General features: G+C 43.7%; 1 protein-coding gene across 9 annotated transcripts in view; it reads right to left on the minus strand.

Moving 5' to 3' along the window:
* Window positions 1-1,809: 1,809 nt before the first annotated feature.
* Window positions 1,810-21,994, minus strand: part of wrn (WRN RecQ like helicase) — a 149,722-nt gene continuing 129,537 nt past the window's right edge. For all 9 annotated transcript variants that reach the window (XM_068045204.1, XM_068045221.1, XM_068045239.1 and 6 more), the window contains 2 exons: window positions 13,275-13,439; window positions 1,810-3,417 (listed from right to left, as the gene is read on the minus strand). In XM_068045204.1, the coding sequence (XP_067901305.1) occupies window positions 3,301-3,417; window positions 13,275-13,439 (282 nt within the window). In that variant the 3' untranslated portion in view covers window positions 1,810-3,300. The remainder of the gene's footprint in view (window positions 3,418-13,274; window positions 13,440-21,994) is intronic.

Below are 21,994 nucleotides of genomic sequence, written 5' to 3' on the forward strand. Positions count from 1 at the left end.
GTCGCTCTTGGCTGATATACGTTGTCCAGGCCTTGCTGTTGTAGAGCAAGGTATGAGGACACAGGCTTGATACACTTGGACTTTTGTGTTCTGTGTCAGTGCGCCATTTTCCCACACTCTCTTGGCCAGTCTGGATATAGCAGTGGAAGCCTTTCCCATGCGCTTGCTGATTTCTGCAGAGAGACAGGTCACTGGTGATAGTTGAGCCTAGGTAGGTGAACTCCTGAACCACTTCCAGAGCGTGGTCGCCGATATTGATGGATGGAGCATTTCTGACCTCCCGTCCCATGATGTTCGTTTTCTTGAGGCTGATGGTTAGGACAAATTCGTTGCAGGCAGCCGCAAACCTGTCGATGAGACTCTGCAAACACTCTTCAGTGCGAGATGTTAATGCAGCATCGTCAGCAAAGAGGAGTTCCCTGATGAGGACTTTCCGTACTTTGATCTTCACTCATTGAACAACCTGCCACCTGATCTTGTGTGGAGGAAAATTCCTTCTTCTGAAGACTTGAACACGTGTGAGAGCAGCAGTGAGAAGAAAATCCCAAACAGTGTAGATGCGAGAACACAGCCCCGTTTCACACCACTCAGGATAGGAAAGCTATGCTGAATTGTGCCTTTCATTTTGTCATGGAATGAGGTGATGATACTTAAAAGTTTTGGTGGACATCTGATTTTTTCTAGTAGTCTGAAGAGACCACGTCTGCTGACGAGGTCAAAGGCTTTGGTGAGATCTATGAAAGCAACGTAGAGGGGCATTTGTTGTTCGCGGCATTTCTCCTGCAGCTGACAAAGGGAGAACAGCATGTCAATGGTGGATCTCTCTGCTCGAAAGCCACACTGTGCCTCAGGGTAGACATGCTCGGCCAGCTTCTGGAGCCTGTTTAAAGCGACTCGAGCAAAGACTTTCCCCACTATGCTGAGTAGGGAGATTCCATGGTAGTTGTTGCAGTCACCGCAGTCGCCTTTGTTTTTATAGAGGGTGATGATATTGGCATTGCGCATGTCCTATGGTACTGCTCCCTAAGGTTGGGAAAAGATAACCTGAATCCATAGGCTGCAATCCTATTAAAATTACACTTTCCGTGGTATTTTTAGCCTGTGTAGTATGTGGATGTTGAACAAATAAGGATGAGGTGTATTTCTAACATAGTACATGGTTCCTTTGTATCCCAAATAGTGACATTGTTTAGTTTAGTTTAGAGATACAGCACTGAAACCGAAGAAGGGTCACTGACCTGAAAAGTTAACACTGCTTCTCTTTCCACAGATGCTGCCAGACCTGCTGAGTGATTCCAGCATTTCTTGTTTTTGTCCCTTAAGCTTCCTGCTTGTTGCCTTGAGTTGGGCTGCTGTCTTCATCACTTACGTTGCCTACTTACCCCAGTATTCCTTTAAGGAACAGGTGGTTTTACCTCCTGCCACTGCATCCTGTATCTGCCCCAGGTTTTATTTCAGCCCTCTTCCCCCTACCCCACCTCCAGATATTTTCAACCCTCTCCATGATTCATGAGGCCTACATCCCACTTAGACTGTAGGCTGCAGTTTTCGACCACCTTCCCCCCCCCCCCCACCCCACACCACTCCCAAAGCAGATGAGGCATTGCAGTCTGCAATTACACAACCTGCACATCTCTCTGCATATTTAAATGAGCTGACTCCAAAATTAACAGTGTGGATCAGTGCCTGAAGGTGAGTGCAAGCTGTAACAGCACTGTTGGAATTCTTGGCCCTCATATGATCAAGCATCTGAACTTCCAAAATTGATTTAGACCCAATAGCAGCAGTCAAACCTTGTAGCACCAGAGATAGATAGAAACTTATTTATTGTTCCGATAAGACATTGACTTTACTTGTTGCAAAATATACAAACAGAACTGATCATACGCAGTCTGCTGCTATGCAGACCTACTAAAGTGCTGACATTCACCTCATGTTGGGTTTCATGCACCTGCCTATAAAAAATTAATTTTGGAGTTTATTGCTTCAATTGTTTAGAAAAATCTATCGACATCCTATCCAAAAGAAAGTTGTGAAAACTAAGCCCATTTATACCGTTCAATTATACATGGACTTAAAACTATCAATATTTAGAAACTGTCTGCTTTTCCAAGTACCATCTCTCCCATCTGCATGACTGTACCTCTCATTACGTCTCATGGGGACAAACAATTACCTCAGCTCAAAACACGTGAGCACATAACCAGTTGTATGATGTCTGAAAAAGCTGCAGCTGAGGACTACTTCACAGCATCTTAAGGTAACCACTTTCAGCATTTCCCCTCACATGAGGAAGCACCTGGGCACTGCTTAACATCGTCCTTGATTGCACAACAGATGGGCAATTCTCACACTGGAAAGTAAAGGTGCGAATAAACATATTCTGTGGCAAAGTGCGTCAATACTCCACAATATGTTGCCACTTTCATAACTTTACAAAAATGGATAGGGAAACACAAAGAAATATTGTGTGATGAACAGAACAATTAGCATCTTCGTTTGGAAAACATCATAGTCCTGTCATACGAGCTCAACTAAAAGTCAACTGTGGTAATTTAACAAAAAGATCACAATAAAAATATCTTTTGCATAAAGACATCACGCACCTTCCAGCACCAGTTAATGTGTAGTATTCCTTTTAACTTATCAAGAGTTAACAGAAGCATCCTCAGCACATGTACAACAGTACAGTTTTTTTGGACTTTTTAACCAGAGAATCCTTCTCGGATTGCAAAGCGACAATGGTCAACAGTAGCACAAGGAGATGCTCTCAAAAGTTTTGTTGCAACAGGATATCTTACTGTACAATACAGGCAGAGAGTTTCAAAACAAATGAGAAATGATCCATCAAAACATCTCATATGTTGGTCATGTTACTGTAGAAATGAATCCAGTTACCGCTGGATTTCAAAAACACAGGCAGTGGAGAACAGTCTTCTGTTTCAGAATTCAGCAGTATACATTACGGGTCAAACAATAGCAAGAAAGCAGCCATTGTGTGAATATTTTCACAATGCATAAAGAATGTTATTAACAACTACTTAACAATGAATTCTGTTACATTCAAGAATTGGTTTAAAAAATACAAGGACTTTAGTACAACAAAAATAGCATCTTGCCATCTTCTCCTGCTTTCCGCCTGCCTAGCTGAATGTTCCTCACCAAGGCGTCTCCAGCAGAATTAGGGTGTGCACAATACATTCGGAGCACTGGCCTGGCCCAGCTGGCTTGCCTTTTATTTTGCTGCCAGTTCTGTAGTGTTGAGAAGTTTATCTGAAAACCAATGGTTGCGAAATAGGTTCAATTGAAAAGTCCTTTCCCCTTTTTCACTTTCTTCTTGGTAGTACAGGAGATTTTCTGTGGATTTGAAGAGGCAAACCACTCTGGGAGCTTCCTTTTTGTTGACTGACTGCAGTCCTGGAAGACAATAAAAATCAGCAATTAGCGCATAGTATTAAATCCCAAAGGCAGAGTTCTGATTTTCCACAAGGGTCCTGTTCTGAATTACCGTCAAACCTGTACAATCTTCTTCTTTGGCCTCCTTATCTCGAGAGACAATGGATAAGCGCCTGGAGGTGGTCAGTGGTTTGTGACTGTACGATAGCCACCTGCATAACACAACCACTTGTCCAAAGCACCCAGACCCATCTCGGGCCCAACCAAAATCTGCTATAGTTCAATCCAATTATCCTCTATATAAGGCATTCACCTTTATATTCTTTATCAGACATTAATCCAGTCAATTAGCAGATTTTTTTTTAGCAATTCCAGCTACATACAACCATCAAGTACTTCCATGATTCAATTCGAGGGCAATAGTGTCTGCATTATAGCAGATGACAATCCGGAATTGTCAAAATTAATGAGCAAAGTTGCCACGGTGCTGTCAGTTAGTGAACCTATGTCAGCAGATTCATACATTAGTGACTGGATACATGTATTGTTAAATACTTGTGTACCCAGAATTGATACTGAAATTAATATGGCAAAAAATACACTGCAAATTTGCAATATGATTCATACTTCTCACTCAAACTGCCTGGGAGATACAGCTCCAGAGCCCCTGACTGCTCAGTTCTAAGCCTGTGCTACCAGAAATACAAATTTAACAAGTCTTAGAGGTTTGAGAGTTACAAATAATCCCTCATTAATTGTCATGATCAACCTATATTTCCACTCAATGATTGAACTTGCAGGTAAGGCAGCTGACAGATATAGCTCACCTCGTGAAGATGTGCATCTCAAAAAACATGACCTTCAATTGCAAAGTGTAGAGTTAATACCTTAAACATTCTTAAGCACATCATTATCCCAAAGGTGACGTGACCTACAAGCATCAACCTATCAACCAGTAATTCTTAATAACAGCAAAGAATGCAAGTGCCTCAACAGACAGCACATCAAGATATAGTATCAAGGTTCTTCAAAAATATTGTCCTCAGTGAATTATTTATTCACAACAGTCTGGCAACTTTTTAAAATACTGTTTCAATAAATTAGTGCCTTCTGCTTTCTTTTGCAGGCAATAAGATTAACGAAGAAAGAGAATTTTGAGACACTGTTTTAAATAGTACTTCTATAATTAACGTATTTGCCTTTGCTGCTCAGATATGTATTGTACATGCAAGTTAATGAGCCCCTTGTTTTAAGAGTATACTATTCAAATAATCATTGCTTATGAAGGTTAAGGAAGGGATGAGAGAGGAATTGCTCATGATTTTTCCCTAATTGGCATTGGATTTTTTTTTTAAAATACACTTTTTCATCTCTCCCTGAAGGTTACTCTGGTGGGTAGGGAGTGTCTTAATGATGATGCACAAGGCATCAAACCTATTTGGGACAGATTAAATGGCCCTTTCTCTGTCAGCTGCTGCTCAGTGATAGCCTGAGTCAAAAAGTTGTGGGTTCAAGTCCCACCCCACAGACTGAAGCAGAAAAACTAGGCTGAAACATCAGTGCTGCATTGTCAGAACATTCTATCTTTTGGATGAGATCTTAAATCAGGTTTGACCTCTCAGATGGATGTAAAAAATCCCATAGCATTATTTAAAAAGCAGGGGACTTCTCCCAGTGTCCTGGCCAATACTTACCCTTCAACCAACAACTAAAATAGAAGTTCTGTGCTGTGCACAAATTGGCTGCCGTATTTCCATATGCAACAGTGGCTACCATCTTCAGCTGCTTCATCCATGATTTTCCCTCTATCATGTCAGAAGTTGGGATGTTTGCTGATGATTATACGATATTCAGTACCATTTGCAAGTCCTCACATACTGAAGTAGTCCGTGTCCATATGCAGCAAGACCTGGACAACATTCAGGCTTGGGCTGATAAGGGGCGGCATAGTGGCGCAGTGGTTAGCACTGCAGCCTCACAGCTCCAGCGACCCGGGTTCAATTCTGGGTACTGCCTGTGTGGAGTTTGCAAGTTCTCCCTGTGTCTGCGTGGGTTTCCTCCGGGTGCTCCGGTTTCCTCCCACATGCCAAAGACTTGCAGGTTGATAGGTAAATTGGCCATTATAAATTGCCCCGAGTATAAGTAGGTGGTAGGGAAATATAGGGACAGGTGGGGATGTGGTAGGAATATGGGATTAGTGTAGGATTAGTATAAATGGGTGGTTGATGGTCGGCACAGACTCAGTGGGCCGAAGGGCCTGTTTCAGTGCTGTATCTCTAAACTAAACTAACATTTGCACTACACAATTGCCAGCCAAGGACTATCTCCAAGAAGAGAGAATCTAACCACCTCCCCTTGACATTCAATGGCATTACCATCGCTGAACCCATCAACATCCTGAGGGTTACCATTGACCAGAAACTGAACATGAGCAGCCATATAAATACAGTGGCTACAAGGGTAGATCAGAGGCTGGTAATTCTGTGACGTGTAACCCACCTCCTGACTCCCCAAAGCCTGTCTAACATCTACAAGGCACAAGACAGGAGTGTGATGGAATACTGTCCACTTGCCCGGATGAGTGCAGTTCCAACAACATTCAGGAAACTTGACATCATACACGACAAAGCAGCCCACTTGATTGGCACCTTAAAAACATTCACTCTCTCCACCACCGACGCACAGTGGTAGCAGTGTGTACCATATACAAGATGCACTGCAGCAACTCACCAAGGCTCCTTCGACATCACTTTGCAAACCTGCGACCTCTACCACCTAGAAAGAGAAGAACAGCAGTCGCATGGGAATACCACCACCTGCAAGTTCCCCTCCAAGCCACACACATCCTGACTGGGAAATGTATCGCCATTCCTTCACTGTCACTGGATCAAAATCCTAGAACGCCCTTCCTAACAGCACTGTGGTTGTACCCGCACCAGATGGACTGCAGTGGTTCAAGGTGGCAGCTCAGCACCAACTTCTCAAGGGCAATTAGGGATGGGCAACAAATGCTGGCCTAGTCAGCAATGCCCACATCCCATGAAAGAACAAAAAAACTTCAAAAGTACTTCATAAGCTGTAAAGTCCTTTTGGATGCCCAGATGTTGTGAAAGACACTATATGAATGCAAGTTCTTTCTTTTAAATTAATTATACCTCAATAATTTCTAAATTCAAGTAGAAAAGTGCAGTTACCCATAAACAGAATAGAGTGCACTATCATCTGCTGTATCTCCACCTCTTTCTCACATATATATATATATATATATATATCTTTCCCTTTTTCAGAGTACAGAAAGATATCAATGCACCACAAGGTTACATGAGCAGGGAAGTGTAGAAGAATTACTTTTTTGTTCAAAGTACTTTCCAAATTGTAAATTGAAAAATCAAAAATATTGGATTAACTTTTTTTAAATAGCAAATTCTTTAACCCAGCGAGGTTTGGATCCAATGCATATCTGGTCATCTTATCTCGACATTCTTCCAATGATGTCAGTGGTGGTAAAGACATTGGGCAGGATTTTATCCTGCCCTTGGAGATGGGCACAGAGGCAGGAGCAAATAAAATGGCAAGGAGTGCCGATCCTGGAGTTGCCCAGGCTCCTGTCATTTTGTCCAGGGTGGGGAAGGCCAAGGACAGCCTTCCTGCTCCAGGGCAATTAAGGCCCTTAAATGGACAATTAATGGCCATTTAAGGGGCTCTTCCTGCCTCCACTTCAATCCTGGAGGACGGAGGGGCTCACCGCCGTGTGGGGACGCCACCAGGTGAGATGTGGCAGCCTCCTGGTGGGATCTGGGGGGGGATGGGGCAGGGAAGGACCCTCCTTTGGGACAATCGAGGACCCCCAGCAGCGATGGCTGCCACTTCAGGAAGAGCCCCACCACCAGCAACCCCCCAACCCCATCAGCTCTCAGTGGCGCTTCTGGTACTGCAGAGCTACCAGCCCTCCAATTGGCCAGCAGCTCTGGAGTGGGAGCTCATCCCTTAGAGGGATGGCATCTCCAATGACGAGCAGTTAATTGGCTGCCCACCGTTAAATTGCAACAGGGGTCCGGAGGGTCAAGACAGGTTCTCACCTGCCTTCTGACCCTCATGGGGGCCCCCGTCACCTTCTGGGTATGCAGGGTACTCAGGTGGTAGGGCATTTTCTCATGGTCAAGTAACTCAACTGGATCTCAGACTTATTCAAAGCCATGGCTCCCTCTGCAATCAATGGCACTGCAATGCTCTCCAAGCAGTGATGGTACTGGACTGTTGTAGGAGCAAGTAGACCTGGCATGGTGGGTTAAAGAATGCTATGCTTTCTTTAAAAAAAAAACATTTTTGATGCCAACATTTTTATTTTCAGTATACAAAATAACATTCTCGACTTTCTTTCTTGCTAAGCTTCTAAAACAGTGTTACAAATAAACAACGGTGACAATTTCTGTGACACTGATTAGCATAAAGCACACCTCCCATAGTATTACTCATAGTAGGCGAGATGCATGCCTCTTAGGACATTGCTTATGGTAAGCCAAATGGTACACTGTTTCATTACAACAGGAGGGTTGCCCCATGCAACAAAATATTATTGTGCGACCTGTAAATGTTGAGATCAATTGGTGAAGGAAACCTGTGGATCTTAATTGTCTGCTGGGAGTCCCACAGGGGAATTTTAGTTGCTGTTCAGGTTGTAAACAAGATGAAGCACCAGTTTTCTTACCATCCAAAAATTGGTGCTTTTAAAACAATTATTCTGGAGACATTCTGATTCCTGTGTTACTAAGGTACTTTCTGTTGGGAAAGGATGTGATCTCTATATATTTGAAGTTACTGTCTCTTGAAAAAAAAAAGGTAAGAAATTTGCAAACTGCAAAAAATGTGGCTCAAAACTATTGAGATGAATTTCAAACTAGGTTCAGTATTCTAATATAAAATGGTTTCTGTTACTGCTTGCTGAAAGGGGTTCAAATTAGCAGTCATCTGTGGGTGCGGGCTTAATCAGGGTTGAGACTTTAGGAAACAGTGGTTTTCTCTGGTGATATTAGTTTGATCTAGCATGTGACTTCACTTAAGGCAAACTTTGTTTAACTAGGCATTATTGGAATCAATTATACTTCCTGACTCACTTTGGGTCTCTTCCTTTATGCTACCAGGGACATCAAAGCATATTGAGATATGTAACCAGGTGAAGCCCCATATTCCTTACTTTCGTATCTCTCTGTGCTACTATACAAGTCAGGATTAATAATTAATAATGGCTGAATGAGGTTTGTTGCTCATGTAAAGTTTTTCTTCATTGATTCATGTTCAAAGGTTACTGAAGAAACCAGTTTTAGGACATTTATGAACAGATGAAGTACAGATAAGAACAATGTTGATTTGTGTTTAATCTGCCAATTTATCCTGGCTTCTGTATAATTTTACTTTTTAATAAAAATTAAGTAACATTTTTAAAAATTTGTTATTTTAGCCTAGCTATATGATCTGCCAGCAGTGTTTTCTATGGTTAGGAACAATCTGGTATACACGATGAGTAAGTTGTATCATTTATGATGCATACAATGAAACAGTCCAGTTCCACCACTCTTATTTAATTCCACTCCAACCTGTTCCAACTGTCAGCAGATCTACTACAATGATTTCTCCTTTCAGCTTTGCATGCTCACCTCTGGAGTGATGACGTTCCACTCTTCGTCCTCTTCTATATGATGACTTGCACTGAAATCATCTAAAGGCATGGGATCAGCTGCTACGCATATGATAACATCCAGCTCTACCTCTCCAGACCAACCTAAACTCCATAGTCACCACTGTATTGTTGAACAAACTATCAGACGTCAAGTCATCAATAGTCAAGAACCTTCTCCACTTAGCAGCAATGTTACTCTTATCAGTTCCTACAAAAACCCCCTTATGTTAATTCCTCATTCCACACTCTGGAATATTCTCCACAAATCCCTCCATCAAATATATCTCATGTCCCTGTTCTTCTAGGTGGTGGAGGTCGCGACTTGGGAGGTGCTTCTAAAGAAGATTTGGTGACTTGCCGTTGTGCACCTTGTAGATAGTGCACTGTGCAGCCACAATACACCGGTGGTGAAGGGAGTGGATAATTAAGCTCACAGATAGGGCGTTGATAAAGCAGATTTCATTATCTTGAATGTTGTTGGCACCAATGTCCCCTAAGCTGCACACATGCACAGCCATACAGCAATCGTGAAGCTATTGCACAGGACCCTCACGTGAGGTGCGTAAAAAGAAATTTAAAAGGTACCATGCATTGAAATAAATAGGCCAGGCACAACAAAGAAAATTTAGAGGGATCATTGGTTGCCACTCCCTGTTCCCAAGCTGCTGGCACTTAGTAACTCTAAAATTAATCCGCTAAAAACTCCCTGACCACAAACCAAACTATAGCAATCCATCTGGAACTGAGAGGATAACAGGGAGGCATCTTGATGCATTCGAGATTTGAAGAACAGCCAAGAGCCTACAAGGCAGTTAATCTTACCACCTTCATCATTCAGGCATTGCTCATGCAACTTGGAAGCCATATGAAAATAGTACTAATTTAGGAGGGTGCTCCCAATCCTTGCTATCAAACGGACCTGACAAAAATATTGCCCCAGGTCTTGACCAAATTTAGACATTAAATCTAAAAGTAATATGGATACTCCACAAAGCTGTCTTACAATGGAACTGAAAACCTAAGAGGAAAGTAGAATAGGTTTCTCGGACTACTGCTAAATGGTACAAAGGAGAATATATTTACAAACTTCTTTCTTTTCTTTCTTTTGGGCCTCCTTATCTCGAGAGACAATGGATACACGCCTGGAGGTGGTCAGTGGTTTGTGAAGCAGCGCCTGGAGTGGCTATAAAGGCCAATTCTGGAGTGACAGGCTCTTCCACAGGTGCTGCAGAGAAATTTGTTTGTCGGGGCTGTTGCACAGTTGGCTCTCCCCTTGCGCCTCTGTCTTTTTTCCTGCCAACTACTAAGTCTCTTCGACTCGCCACAATTTAGCCCCGTCTTTATGGCTGCCCGCCAGCTCTGGCGAATGCTGGCAACTGACTCCCACGACTTGTGATCAATGTCACACGATTTCATGTCGCGTTTGCAGACGTCTTTATAGCGGAGACATGGACGGCCGGTGGGTCTGATACCAGTGGCGAGCTCGCTGTACAATGTGTCTTTGGGGATCCTGCCATCTTCCATGCGGCTCACATGGCCAAGCCATCTCAAGCGCCGCTGACTCAGTAGTGTGTATAAGCTGGGGGTGTTGGCCGCTTCAAGGACTTCTGTGTTGGAGATATAGTCCTGCCACCTGATGCCAAGTATTCTCCGAAGGCAGCGAAGATGGAATGAATTGAGACGTCGCTCTTGGCTGGCAAACTACTTTATTACTAAGTGGTCCAAAGTCTTCTTTTCACTTGAAATAAACTTCTGGATTCCAAGCACTTTCATGTTAAATGATGCTGAACTACAGCCTGTGGCTCGTGAACTTAGGTAATTCTGTATGGTTTTGAAGGAAACTAACAAAATATGACAGCCATGAATTGGAGAATGCTGCAGGACGGATAGTGGCACGGAGACTGGGAGAATTCCATTTCATTTTTGGACAATCTCAGCAAATTTTGAATCATCCGCTGTACCTTTGTGAATTAACAATCGAACTGAATCATGTGAAATTGGGTAGGAAAGGACAGAGATGAAGGGAAATTTTTTTCTCTGAGGGTCAGGAGTCTGTGGAACACACTACTCCAAACAATGATGGAGGCAGGGTCATTGAACGTTTTTAAGGCAGAGAGAGAGAGATCCTTGACAAATAGGGATGATCTTATAGAATGGCAGAGCAGGCTCGAGGGGCCGAATAGCCTGCTCCTAGTTCGTATGTTAAAATCAATCACAAAATCTCAAAATGGTGTTTTTCAAGTTTTCCCCATCTGTGTCAAGCAGGAGAATGACACGCTTCACACTGTTCAATAATTTAGCTGTTTCCTGAGGACACTATAATATTCTACACATTCATCCCATAATTTATCAAAATTATAATTACACATTATTCCAAAAGATGTACAATAATGAGGAATCATGTAACCTGTCTTTTTGCACTCTCTCAATTTCACAACTTATATAAATAAGGGCAGGACAGTGGCGCAGTGGTTAGCACCACAGCCTCCCAGCGACATGGGTTCGATTCTGGATACTGCCTGTGTGGAGTTTGCAAGTTCTCCCCGTGACCGAGTGGGCTTCCGCCGGGTGCTCCGGTTTCCTCTCTCAGTCAAAGACTTGCAGGTTGATAGGTAAATTGGCCATTGTAAATTGCCCCTAGTGTAGGCAGGTGGTAGGAGAATTGATGGAAGGTGGGGATGTGGTAGGGAATATGGGATTAATGTAGGATTAGTATAAATGGGTGGTCAATGGTTGGCACAGACTCGGTGGGCCGAAGGGCCTGTTTCAGTGCTGTATCTCTCTATGATTCTATGAAATAAACTTGAAGAGGTCGCGTGACAAACGTCTGCTATTATTGCATTGAGGTTAAACTCAAAGACAAATCCATTGTTGACCTATTTTGGATAAAATTACACCCTACCTCTACATAAAGTAATAGCAGTCAACATAAATTAAAATAAGTCCATAAAATGAACATATGAACATACAGTAAAGGGTCCATTGAAGCTGTAAATGGTTTTAAGAACTCTGAATTGAGAGTATCTTCAGTCATATTTTGTAAATTAATTTCTGTTGTTAATCTATATAGTTTGGTTGCAGAATCATAGCAATAGTTAAAAAATATTTGCCTGTTACGAAATGCAAGGAATCTGAATACATGGATGAATTTCATGAGACTCCAGTAGCTATGCTAGATGCACTAACCTTGGACTGACATCTTAGGAGCTGGCCCTTTTGTCAAAGTGACTGACTGGTCTGTGCCTCTTCCAATCACTCAGTGTCACAGCTGATGGCTTTGGCTGGTGACTGAATGTTGATTAATGTTACCAGCTCCATTGTAGCTGTCACTGGGCCTACTCAATATTTTGAGATTCTTGAAACAGTGAAATGATGAGCAATGCATGGAGGATGCTGTGACAAATTATCGTGAAAAATTACTAAACTGGTTTTCTTCATCTTTTGCATGAATTCAATGCAAAGACTGGCAATGGGCTACATAATTCCCTTACACTAATCTTTAATACCTCATACTAAATTGCTGTGTAGTTTTGGATCATTTCCTGATGGAAATTGATGGAGTTAATATTCATTGTTTTCCTTCATTCACTCATTCCTGCTTGTTAATAGTAAGAGCAACCCTATTTCCATCGTTGCAGTGGCATGAGTATTTGAATAGTGGCAATAGCTAATGCAAAGGATAAACCTAATATCCCATAGTGGTTAGGGTACAGACTAGCAACACAGAGGTCATGAGTTCAATATCACACTGTGGCAAGTTGTGAATCTGAATTCATTAAATTTGGTCATTTGTGGCTGACACGAGAGAAAATGACTTATGAAAGCTGACAAACTGTGTCAGCTTGTTTGTTAGAAGCCCAACTGGTTCCCGAGTGTCATTCAGAAAAAGGAACCTGCCAGCCCTACCCAGTCAGGCCCACACATGACTCCAGTCCACAGGATATTAAACTGAAACAGACATATTTTCTAAAGGTTATATATTAAGATAACATGAATCTGATTTTTCTATTATTGCCCTATGGTATACCATATTTCATTCAGACAATTTTCTTGTATACTGTAAGAAACATGGTCACACTAAAAAAAGGGTTTACAGACGCATGAAAAAATTGCATGAGGCTGAATCACACAGCATAGGTTAACTTGACCCACAAAGTATCACATAAATGGTCATCAAATAAACTGTCTCACTTTGCCTCACCTCTGTCTGTGAATCATCAAATAAATTTCCCACAGAAGCATCAATCAATGGCTGATTCCATGATGCTAGACTAATAGAGGATATGCTTCTCTGAAAGCTCTGACTGTCGTCAGCAGCCTGACTGGAAGATGGCACTGCAGGTTTTTCTGCCTCTGCATGCTTCTCCTGATGAGAAAATGCAAATTTTTAGTTGGAGTAATTTTTGAATTAGGAGCAAGTTTGCTAGACAATTACTACTATTTGTATATACACAGCACCTTTAATGTAGAAAAACATCCAAGTGCTTCACAGAGGCATAAACAAAAAACTGGATGCAAAACCGAAAGAGGAGACCACAAGCTTGGTCAGAGGTGGGAATTAAGGAGAATTTTTAAAGAGAGGGAGACGATGAGGCAGAGAGATTTAGAAAGGGAATTCCAGAGTGAGGTCCTAAGAATGGTACAGCTAAGAATATCTACCAAAAGCATGCTTTTAATTTTGTGTACAATGCACAAAGTAATTATTTGAGATTCTAACTGTATTTGTAAAGATCAGTATTATTTTATATTTGATTAACGAAGCCATGTCTTTCCATGGTCCATATCTGTACAATAGTAAGAACCCGGTTACTTAGCATAAATGTAGTGTCATGGACTTGTAATCATTTACCTCCTCGGATTAAAAACAGTGTGTGCGCCTTTAAGACTGTTAAAAACAGTACACCTTTAAGGGAGAAGGTTCTGGAATTCCTGAGACAGTGTGTGCAACAGCTGCATTTTTGTTACCCTGGGCAACAGCAGGGGAGAGGGGTCATATGGTAATGTTTCCACTTGGCTGTGTGGGGAACTGGCAGAAACCAGTTAGTTTTGAGAGACTTTCCAGCAAAATGTACTGAAGAGAAGAAAGCTGCATATTTCCTCTCAGCAAAAAATTCTACAAGGAGCTACAAGCCTAGTTAATTCCCTAAGTAAAAAAGAAAAGCCTTTTTCAAGAAACTGTTTATATTGCTGCGCTCATCGTTCGTTCAAAGAACTGTTTAATGCTTGCTGCAGCCGAAGAGTTGAATGCCCATCTACTGAAGGACTATTTTCATCAAATCCACGTGAACACTTCAAGTGACCTTTGATTATTTTCACATTAGAAGACCTCATCCACCAGGAACTTAACCTACAAAAAACTTACTTAGTTTATTTGTTCTTAAGATACAGCTAATTTTTAAAATCTCCACTTCTAAAACCTGTTAGTTTTTGAGTTTGTGCGAGAGAATGCGGGAGTTAGGTTAAAATAAGAAGTTATAAGGTCTTTAGACACAGGTTCATCTTAATAGTGTTTAAGATTTAGTTTTTTTTTAATAAATAGTGAACTTCTTGTTGTCTAAAGATACATGGTTTGGTCTGTTTCATTCTGGGGTTACTAGAGTGTTTAATTTGGCTGTTTTCCGACTGGGTGTGAAAGCTTAATAATATGCTGCGACCTGTGGAGCGATGGGACTGAATCAACAGTGCGTTGCTCCCGCCACAGTCTCAACAGTAGTGGCAATATGCAGTGGAAGCTTTCATCAATGGGATAGAAGCACCCGTCACTTTAATACCACAGTGTATGCTTCCATCATGTGACCAGAACCTGCACTGTCTCCCATACAAGAGTCAAGGACAATCAAACGAATTTATTGATTAAAAGGGCAATAGTAGCCCATGGACACAAAGTACTGTTATTCCAACACAATACACTACGAAATCATAAGATGGAGATTTATGCCAATAATTCTGCCATACAGCAACACCCCAAACTTAGCCAGGCTGTCAGTTTAAAGTGCTTCATTCCAGGAAGACACAGAAAAATCAGAGGGTGGGTTATTTCAGGTTGTTCCTAGAAACCTGTGGGTGGTTGGCTACACAGAAACACTGGCAGAAGTCTCAGATCACCTGGCCACTCTCTTGGGGATTGATGCTCATTACAGGGAAGCTATAAGACGACATAAAAACAAAATGTGCGTATGCATGCAGGGAGAGAAGTTAATGAAAAACAAAAAAAAATTATATTACACTATAATATAATGGAGATAGTGAATATCTGACAAAAATGAGAGCGAGCAAGGGGGGGGGAAGAGAGAGAAAGAGCGAGCGGGAGAGAGAAGGAGATGCAAAGAGAGAAAGAGAGAGGGAGAAAGAAAGAGAAAAGAATGAGGGAGAAAGAGCAAGTGGAGAAAAAGAGCAAGTGAGAAAGAGAGCAAAAAATGCTTTGTAAATATGCATTTTGCCAAAATCTGCTGGATACATCTAATTACAGATCATCTGTTCTGCAAGAACCTTGACTTTTATGACAGACTGTCAAATCAGTGTACCTTTCACTGTTTTTCTATTGTTCAATGAGATCAATGGTCTTTTGGACGTTCAGTGACAACAATAACTTGCATTATACAGTACCTTTTGTCACGGACTTGTATTTATTTTCTCCTCTGATTAAGAACCGTGTGTGCCTTTAAGACTGTGTTTGAAAATAGTGTGCCTTAAGACTGAGCACAGGGTTCCAGCTGTACCTGTCCCTAGGCCACAGCAGGAGAGAGAGGTCACATGGTATAATGTTTCCACTTAATTGTGTAAAAACCGACTGAAACCAGTTTTTGAGAGACTCTCCAGCGAGGCGTGCTACTGGAGAAAAGAGCTGTCTATTCTCTCTCAGCAGAAATTCTACAAGGAGCTCCTTGCTTAAGGGGGAAAAAAAACCTTTTTTTTTCAAGAGACCATTTGTACTGTGAAAGTAGCAAAACTCCTTTTCTTTACTTCCAAGCCATGGAATATTTGCTTCAAGATTGAATCTCTCTTGACTGATTACATTTTCTGGAATTCGCGGGAGGGGTCTTGATGCCCGCTGCAGCCGAAGTGTTTTGAATGCTTATCAAGAACAGGCGATTTCATCAAATCCGTATGGAGACTTCGAGTAGCATGTTTATTTTCACATTAGAACACCTCACCCATCAGGATATAACCCACAAAGACTTATTTCGTTATTAAGAAACAGCTAATTCTTTTTTTTTAACTTTTAAAACCTGTTAGTTTTGAGTGTGTGCGTGTGAATGGGGAAGTTAGGTTAAAAGAAGTTATCAGGTCTTAACAGTTATTTAGTTTTAATAAATAGTTAATTTGCTGTTGTTTAAAGATACCTGGTTTTGTCTGTTTTATTCTGGAGGTTACTAGAGGTTTAATTTGGCTGTCTTCCAGTTGAGTGGGGAAGCTTTAATAATATGCTGTGACCTGTGGAGCGATGGGACTGAAGTGACAGTGCATTTCTCCCACCTCGGTCGTAACACTAACATCCCAGAACACTAACATCAGAAATAAAGAGATGCAGAGACAAAAGAGGGGATATTAGGAGGAGTGACCAAAAGCTTGGTCAAAAAGGTGAATTTTAAAGGAGGGTCTCAAGGAAGGGGAGAGAGAGAGACATGGAGGGGCTTAGGCAGGGAATTACAAAGCATGCAGCCAACCTCTGCATCACCAACTCGTTCTTTCATACTAAACCCTTGGTTTCTTGGAGGCACCCAAGATCACGACGTTCGCACCAGCTGGACCTCATCGTCACAAGGCGAGCCTCTATAAACAGTGTCCAAATCACACGCAACTTCCACAGTGTGGACTGCGACACCGACCACTCACTGCTGTGCAGCAAAGTTAGACTCAAACCAAAGAAGCTACATCACTCCAAGCAGAAGGGCCGCCCGCGCATCAACACTAACAGAATTTCTTATCCACAGCTGTTACAAAAGTTTCTAAATTCACTTGAAAAAGCCCTTCAAAACACCCCTGCAGGGGATGCAGAGACGAAGTGGGCCCACATCAGAGACACCATCTACAACTCAGCAATGACGACCTTTGGCAAACGTGAGAAGCAGAATGCAGACTGGTTTCAATCTCACTTTGAAGAGCTAGAACCTGTCATAGCCGCTAAGCGCACTGCACTGTTGAACTACAGGAAAGCCCCCAGCGAGTTGACATCCGTAGCACTTAAAAGTAGCCAGAAGCGCTGCACAAAGAACAGCCAGGCGTTGTGCAAAAGACTACTGGCAACACCGATGCAGTCGTATTCAGCAGGCCTCCATCACCAAAGATATCAGAGGAAAGGCATTAAGATAGCTTTTGGGCCAACCATCAAGAAGATCGCCCTCCTCCCTCGTCTAAATCAGGAGACACGATCACTGACCAACGCAAGCAAATGGACTGCTGGGTGGAGCACTACCTCGAACTGTACCCCAGGGAAAATGTTGTCACTGAGAACGCCCTCAATGCAGCCCAGTCTCTGCCAGTCATGGATGAGTTGGACGAACAGCGAACAAAATCAGAACTCAGTAATGCCATTAATTCTCTAGCCAGTGGAAAAGCCCCTGGAAAGGATGGCATTACCCTTAAATAATCAAGAGTGCCAAGGTTGCTATACTCTCAGCACTCCACGAACTGCTTTGCCTGTGCTGGGATGAGGGAGCAGTACCACAGGACATGCGCGATGCCAATATCATCACCCTCTATAAGACCCAGGGTGACGGCAACAACTACCGTGGAATCTCCCTGCTCGGCATAGTGGGGAAAGTCTTCGCTCGAGTCGTTTTAAACAGACTCCAGAAGCTGACTGAGCATGTCTACCCTGTGGCACAGTGCCGCTTTCGAGCACAGAGATCCACCATTGACATGCTGTTCACTCTTCGCCTGCTACAGGAGAATTGCCGTGAACAACAGATGCCCCTCTACGTTGCTTTCATAGATCTCACCAAAGCCTTTGACCTGGTCAACAGACATGGTCTCTACAGACTACCAGCAAAGATGTCCACCAAAGCTACTAAGTATCATTACCTCATTCCATGACAATATGAAAGGCACAATTCAGCATGGCAGTGCCTCATCAGACCCCTTTCCTATCCTGAGTGGCGTGAAACAGGGCTGTGTTCTCGCAACTACACTGTTTGGGATCTTCTTCTCCCTGCTGCATTCACATGCGTTCAAGTCTTCAGAAGAAGGAATTTTCCTCCACACAAGATCAGATGGCAGGTTGTTCAACCTTGCCCGTCTAAAAGCGAAGACCAAAGTACGGAAAGTCCTCATCAGGGAACTCCTCTTTGCTGACGATGCTGCATTAACATCCCACACTGAAGAGTGTCTGCAGAGACTCATTGACAGGATTGCAGCTGCCTGCAACGAATTTGGCCTAACCATCAGCCTCAAGAAAACGATCATGGGACTGGACGGCAGAAATGCTCCAACTATCAATATCAGCGACCACGCTCTGGAAGTGGTTCAAGAGTTCATCTACCAAGGCTCAACTATCACCAGTGACCTGTCTCTCGATGCAGAAATCAACAAGCGCATGGGAAAGGCATCTGCTGCTATGTCCAGACTGGCCAAAAGGGTGTGGGAAAATGGCGCACTGACACAGAACACAGAAGTCCCAGTGTTTCAAGCCTGTGTCCTCAGTACCTTGGCTCTACCGCAGCGAGGCCTGGACAACGTAAGTCAGCCAAGAGCGACGTCTCAACTCATTCCATCTCCGCTGCCTCCAGAGAATCCTTGGCATCAGGTGGCAGGACCATATCTCCAATGCAGAAGTCCTCAAGGCAGCTAACATCCCCAGCATATACACACTACTGAGCTAGCGGCGCTTGAGATGTCTTGGCCACGTGAGCCGCACTGAAGATGGCAGGATCCCCAAGGACGCATTGTACAGCGAGCTCGTCACTGGTATCAGACCCACCAGCGGTCCATGTCTCCCGTTTAAAGACGCCTGCAAACGCGACATGAAGTCCTGTGACACTGTTCACAAGATGTGGATGTCAGTTGCCAGTGATCGCCAGAGCTGGCGGGCAGCCATAAAGGAGGGGCTAAAGAGTGGCAAGTCGAAGAGACTTAGCAGTTGGCAGGAAAAAAAAGACAGAAGCACAAGGAGAGAGCCAACTGTGTAACAGCCCCGACAACCAATTTTATCTGCAGCATCTGTGGAAGAGCCTGTCACTCTAGAATTGGCCTTTACAGCCACTCCAGGCGCTGCTCCACAAACCACTGACCACCTCTAGGCGCTTACCCATTGTCTCTCGAGACAAGGAGGCCAAAGAAAGCCAAGGTGGTTGAAGACACAAACTCCAACAGTGAGCCTAATGGAGGTAGAATACACAAGAGCCTCACAGCTCCAGGGACCCGGGTTCGATTCTGGGTACGGCCTGTGCGGAGTTTGCAAGTTCTCCCTGTGTCTGCATGGGTTTTCGCCGGGTGCTCCGGTTTCCTCCCACATCCAAAAGACTTGCAGCTAATAGGTAAATTGGCTGTTGTAAATTGCCCTTAGTATAGGGAGGTGACAGGGAATATGGGATTACTGTAGCGTTAGTATAAATGGGTGGTTGTTGGTCGGCACAGACTCGGTGGGCCGAAGGGCCTGTTTCAGTGCTGTATCTCCAAATAAAAAAAACATAAATAAAAAGTTTGGGGGAGGGAGCAGGTTTAGGATTGTAGGGTTGAAGAAATTTACATGAAGGGAGGTGTGAGGATTGGAATGTGACATTGGAAGGGTTGAGTTACTGGGAGTCAGTATTGGTTATGAGGAAAAGCGCCACCATCCTCCGCCTGCTGCATGACGACATGCAAGCTGTAATCCTTGCCAATGGATCTGCCACTGACCCCATCTGTGTGCAAACTGGGGTCAAGCAAGGCTGTGTCACTGTACCAATGCTCTTTTCCATTTTCCTCACCGCAAAACTCCACCTCATCTCCTTGAAGTTCCCTGTGGGTGTAGATATACTCTACGGGATAAGTGAGAAACTATTTAACCGATATTGCCTCCAGTCCAAAACCAAGGCCACTTTAATCTCTGTCATAGAGCTGCAGTATGCCAACGACACTTACGTATGTGCACTCAGAGTCCGAGCTTCAAACCCTCGTCAATGCTTGCATGGAGGTGCATGAAAGAATGGGCCTTAAGCCAAATGTCCGGAAGACAAAGGTTCTCTACCCAGCCTGCTCCCGCAGCCCAACACTGCTCCCCGACTATCAAAATCCATGGCGAATCACTGGTCACTGTGGATCACTTCTCATACCTTAGGAGCCTCCTCTCAGTAAGGGCAAACATAGACGATGAAACCCAGCATCTTCTCCAGTGTGCAAGCGCAGCCTTCGGTCGTCTGAGGAAAAGAGTGTTTGAGGACAAAGACCTCCAACCTGGCACCATGCTCACGGTCTACAGGACCGCAGTGTAATGTGCCCTCCTGTATGCATCAGAAACATAGACGCGGTAGCAGCAGATATCTCAAAACCCTGGAGAGGTATCACAAGCGGTGCTTCCACAGGATCCTTTTTTTTTTATTCATTCATGGGAAGTGGGCGTCACTGGCTATGCCAGCATTTATTGCCTATCCCTAATTGCCCTTGAGAAAGTGGTGGTGAGCTGCCTTCTTGAACCGCTGCAGTCCATGTGAGGTAGGTACACCCGCAGTGCTGTTAGGAAGGGAATTCCAGGATTTTGACCCAGCGACAGTGAAGGAATGGCGATATAGTTCCAAGTCAGGAAGGTGTGTGACTTGGACGGAAACTTGCAGGTGGTGATGTTCCCATGCATCTGCTGCTCTTGTCCTTCGAGGTGGTAGTGTTCGTGGGTTTGGAAGGTGCTGTCTAAGGAGCCTTGGTGCATTGCTGCAGTGCATCTTGTAGATGGTACACACTGCTGCCACTGCGCATCAGTGGTGGAGGGAGTGAATGTTTGTGGCTAGTGTGCCAATCAAGTGGGCTGCTTTGTCCTGGACGGTGTCGAGCTTCTTGAATGTTGTTGGAGCTGCACCCATCCAGGCAAGTGGAGAGTATTCCATCACACTCCTGACTTGTGCCTTGTAGATGGACAGGCTTTGGGGAGTCAGGAGGTGAGTTACTCACCGCAGGATTCCTAGTCTCTGACCAGCTTTTGCAGCCACAGTATTTATATGGCTACTCCAGTTCAGTTTCTGGTCAATGGTAGCCCCTAGGATGTTGATAGTGGGGGATTCAGCGATGGTAATGCCGTTGAATGTCAAGGGGAGATGGTTAGATTCTCTCTTGTTGGAGATGGTCATTGCCTGGCACTTGTGTGGCGCGAATGTTACTTGCCACTTACCAGCCCAAGCCTGGATATTCTCCAGGTCTTGCTGCATTTCTACATGGATTGCTTCAGTATTTGAGGAGTTGCGAATGGTGCTGAACATTGTGCAAGCATCAGCGAACATCGCCACTTCTGACTTTATGATTGAAGGAAAGTCATTGATGAAGCAGCTGAAGATCGTTAGGCATGGGACACTACCCTGAGGAACTCCTGCAGTGATGTCGTACAATGATGATTGACCAACAACCACAGCCATCTTCCTTTGCGCTAGGTATGACTCCAACCAGCAGAGAGTTTTTCCCGATTCCCATTGACCTCAGTTTTGCTAGGGCTCCTTGATGCCATACTCGGTCAAATGCTGCCTTGATGTCAAGGGCAGTCACTCTCACCTCACGAGTTCAGCTTTTTTGTCCATGTTTGAACCAAGGCTGTAATGACGTCAGGTGCTGAGTGGCCCTGTCGGAACCCAAACTGAGCAGGTTATTGCTAAGCAACTGCCGCTTAATGGCACTGTTGATGACACCTTCCACCACTTTGCTGATGATTGAGAGTAGACTGATGGGGCAGTAGTTGGCTGGGTTGGACCTGTCCTGCTTTGTGTGTACAGGACATACCTGGGCAATTTTCCACATTGCAGG

Source organism: Heterodontus francisci, chromosome 1, assembly GCF_036365525.1.
Source record: "Heterodontus francisci isolate sHetFra1 chromosome 1, sHetFra1.hap1, whole genome shotgun sequence".
NCBI classification, from domain to species: Eukaryota; Metazoa; Chordata; class Chondrichthyes; order Heterodontiformes; family Heterodontidae; genus Heterodontus; species Heterodontus francisci.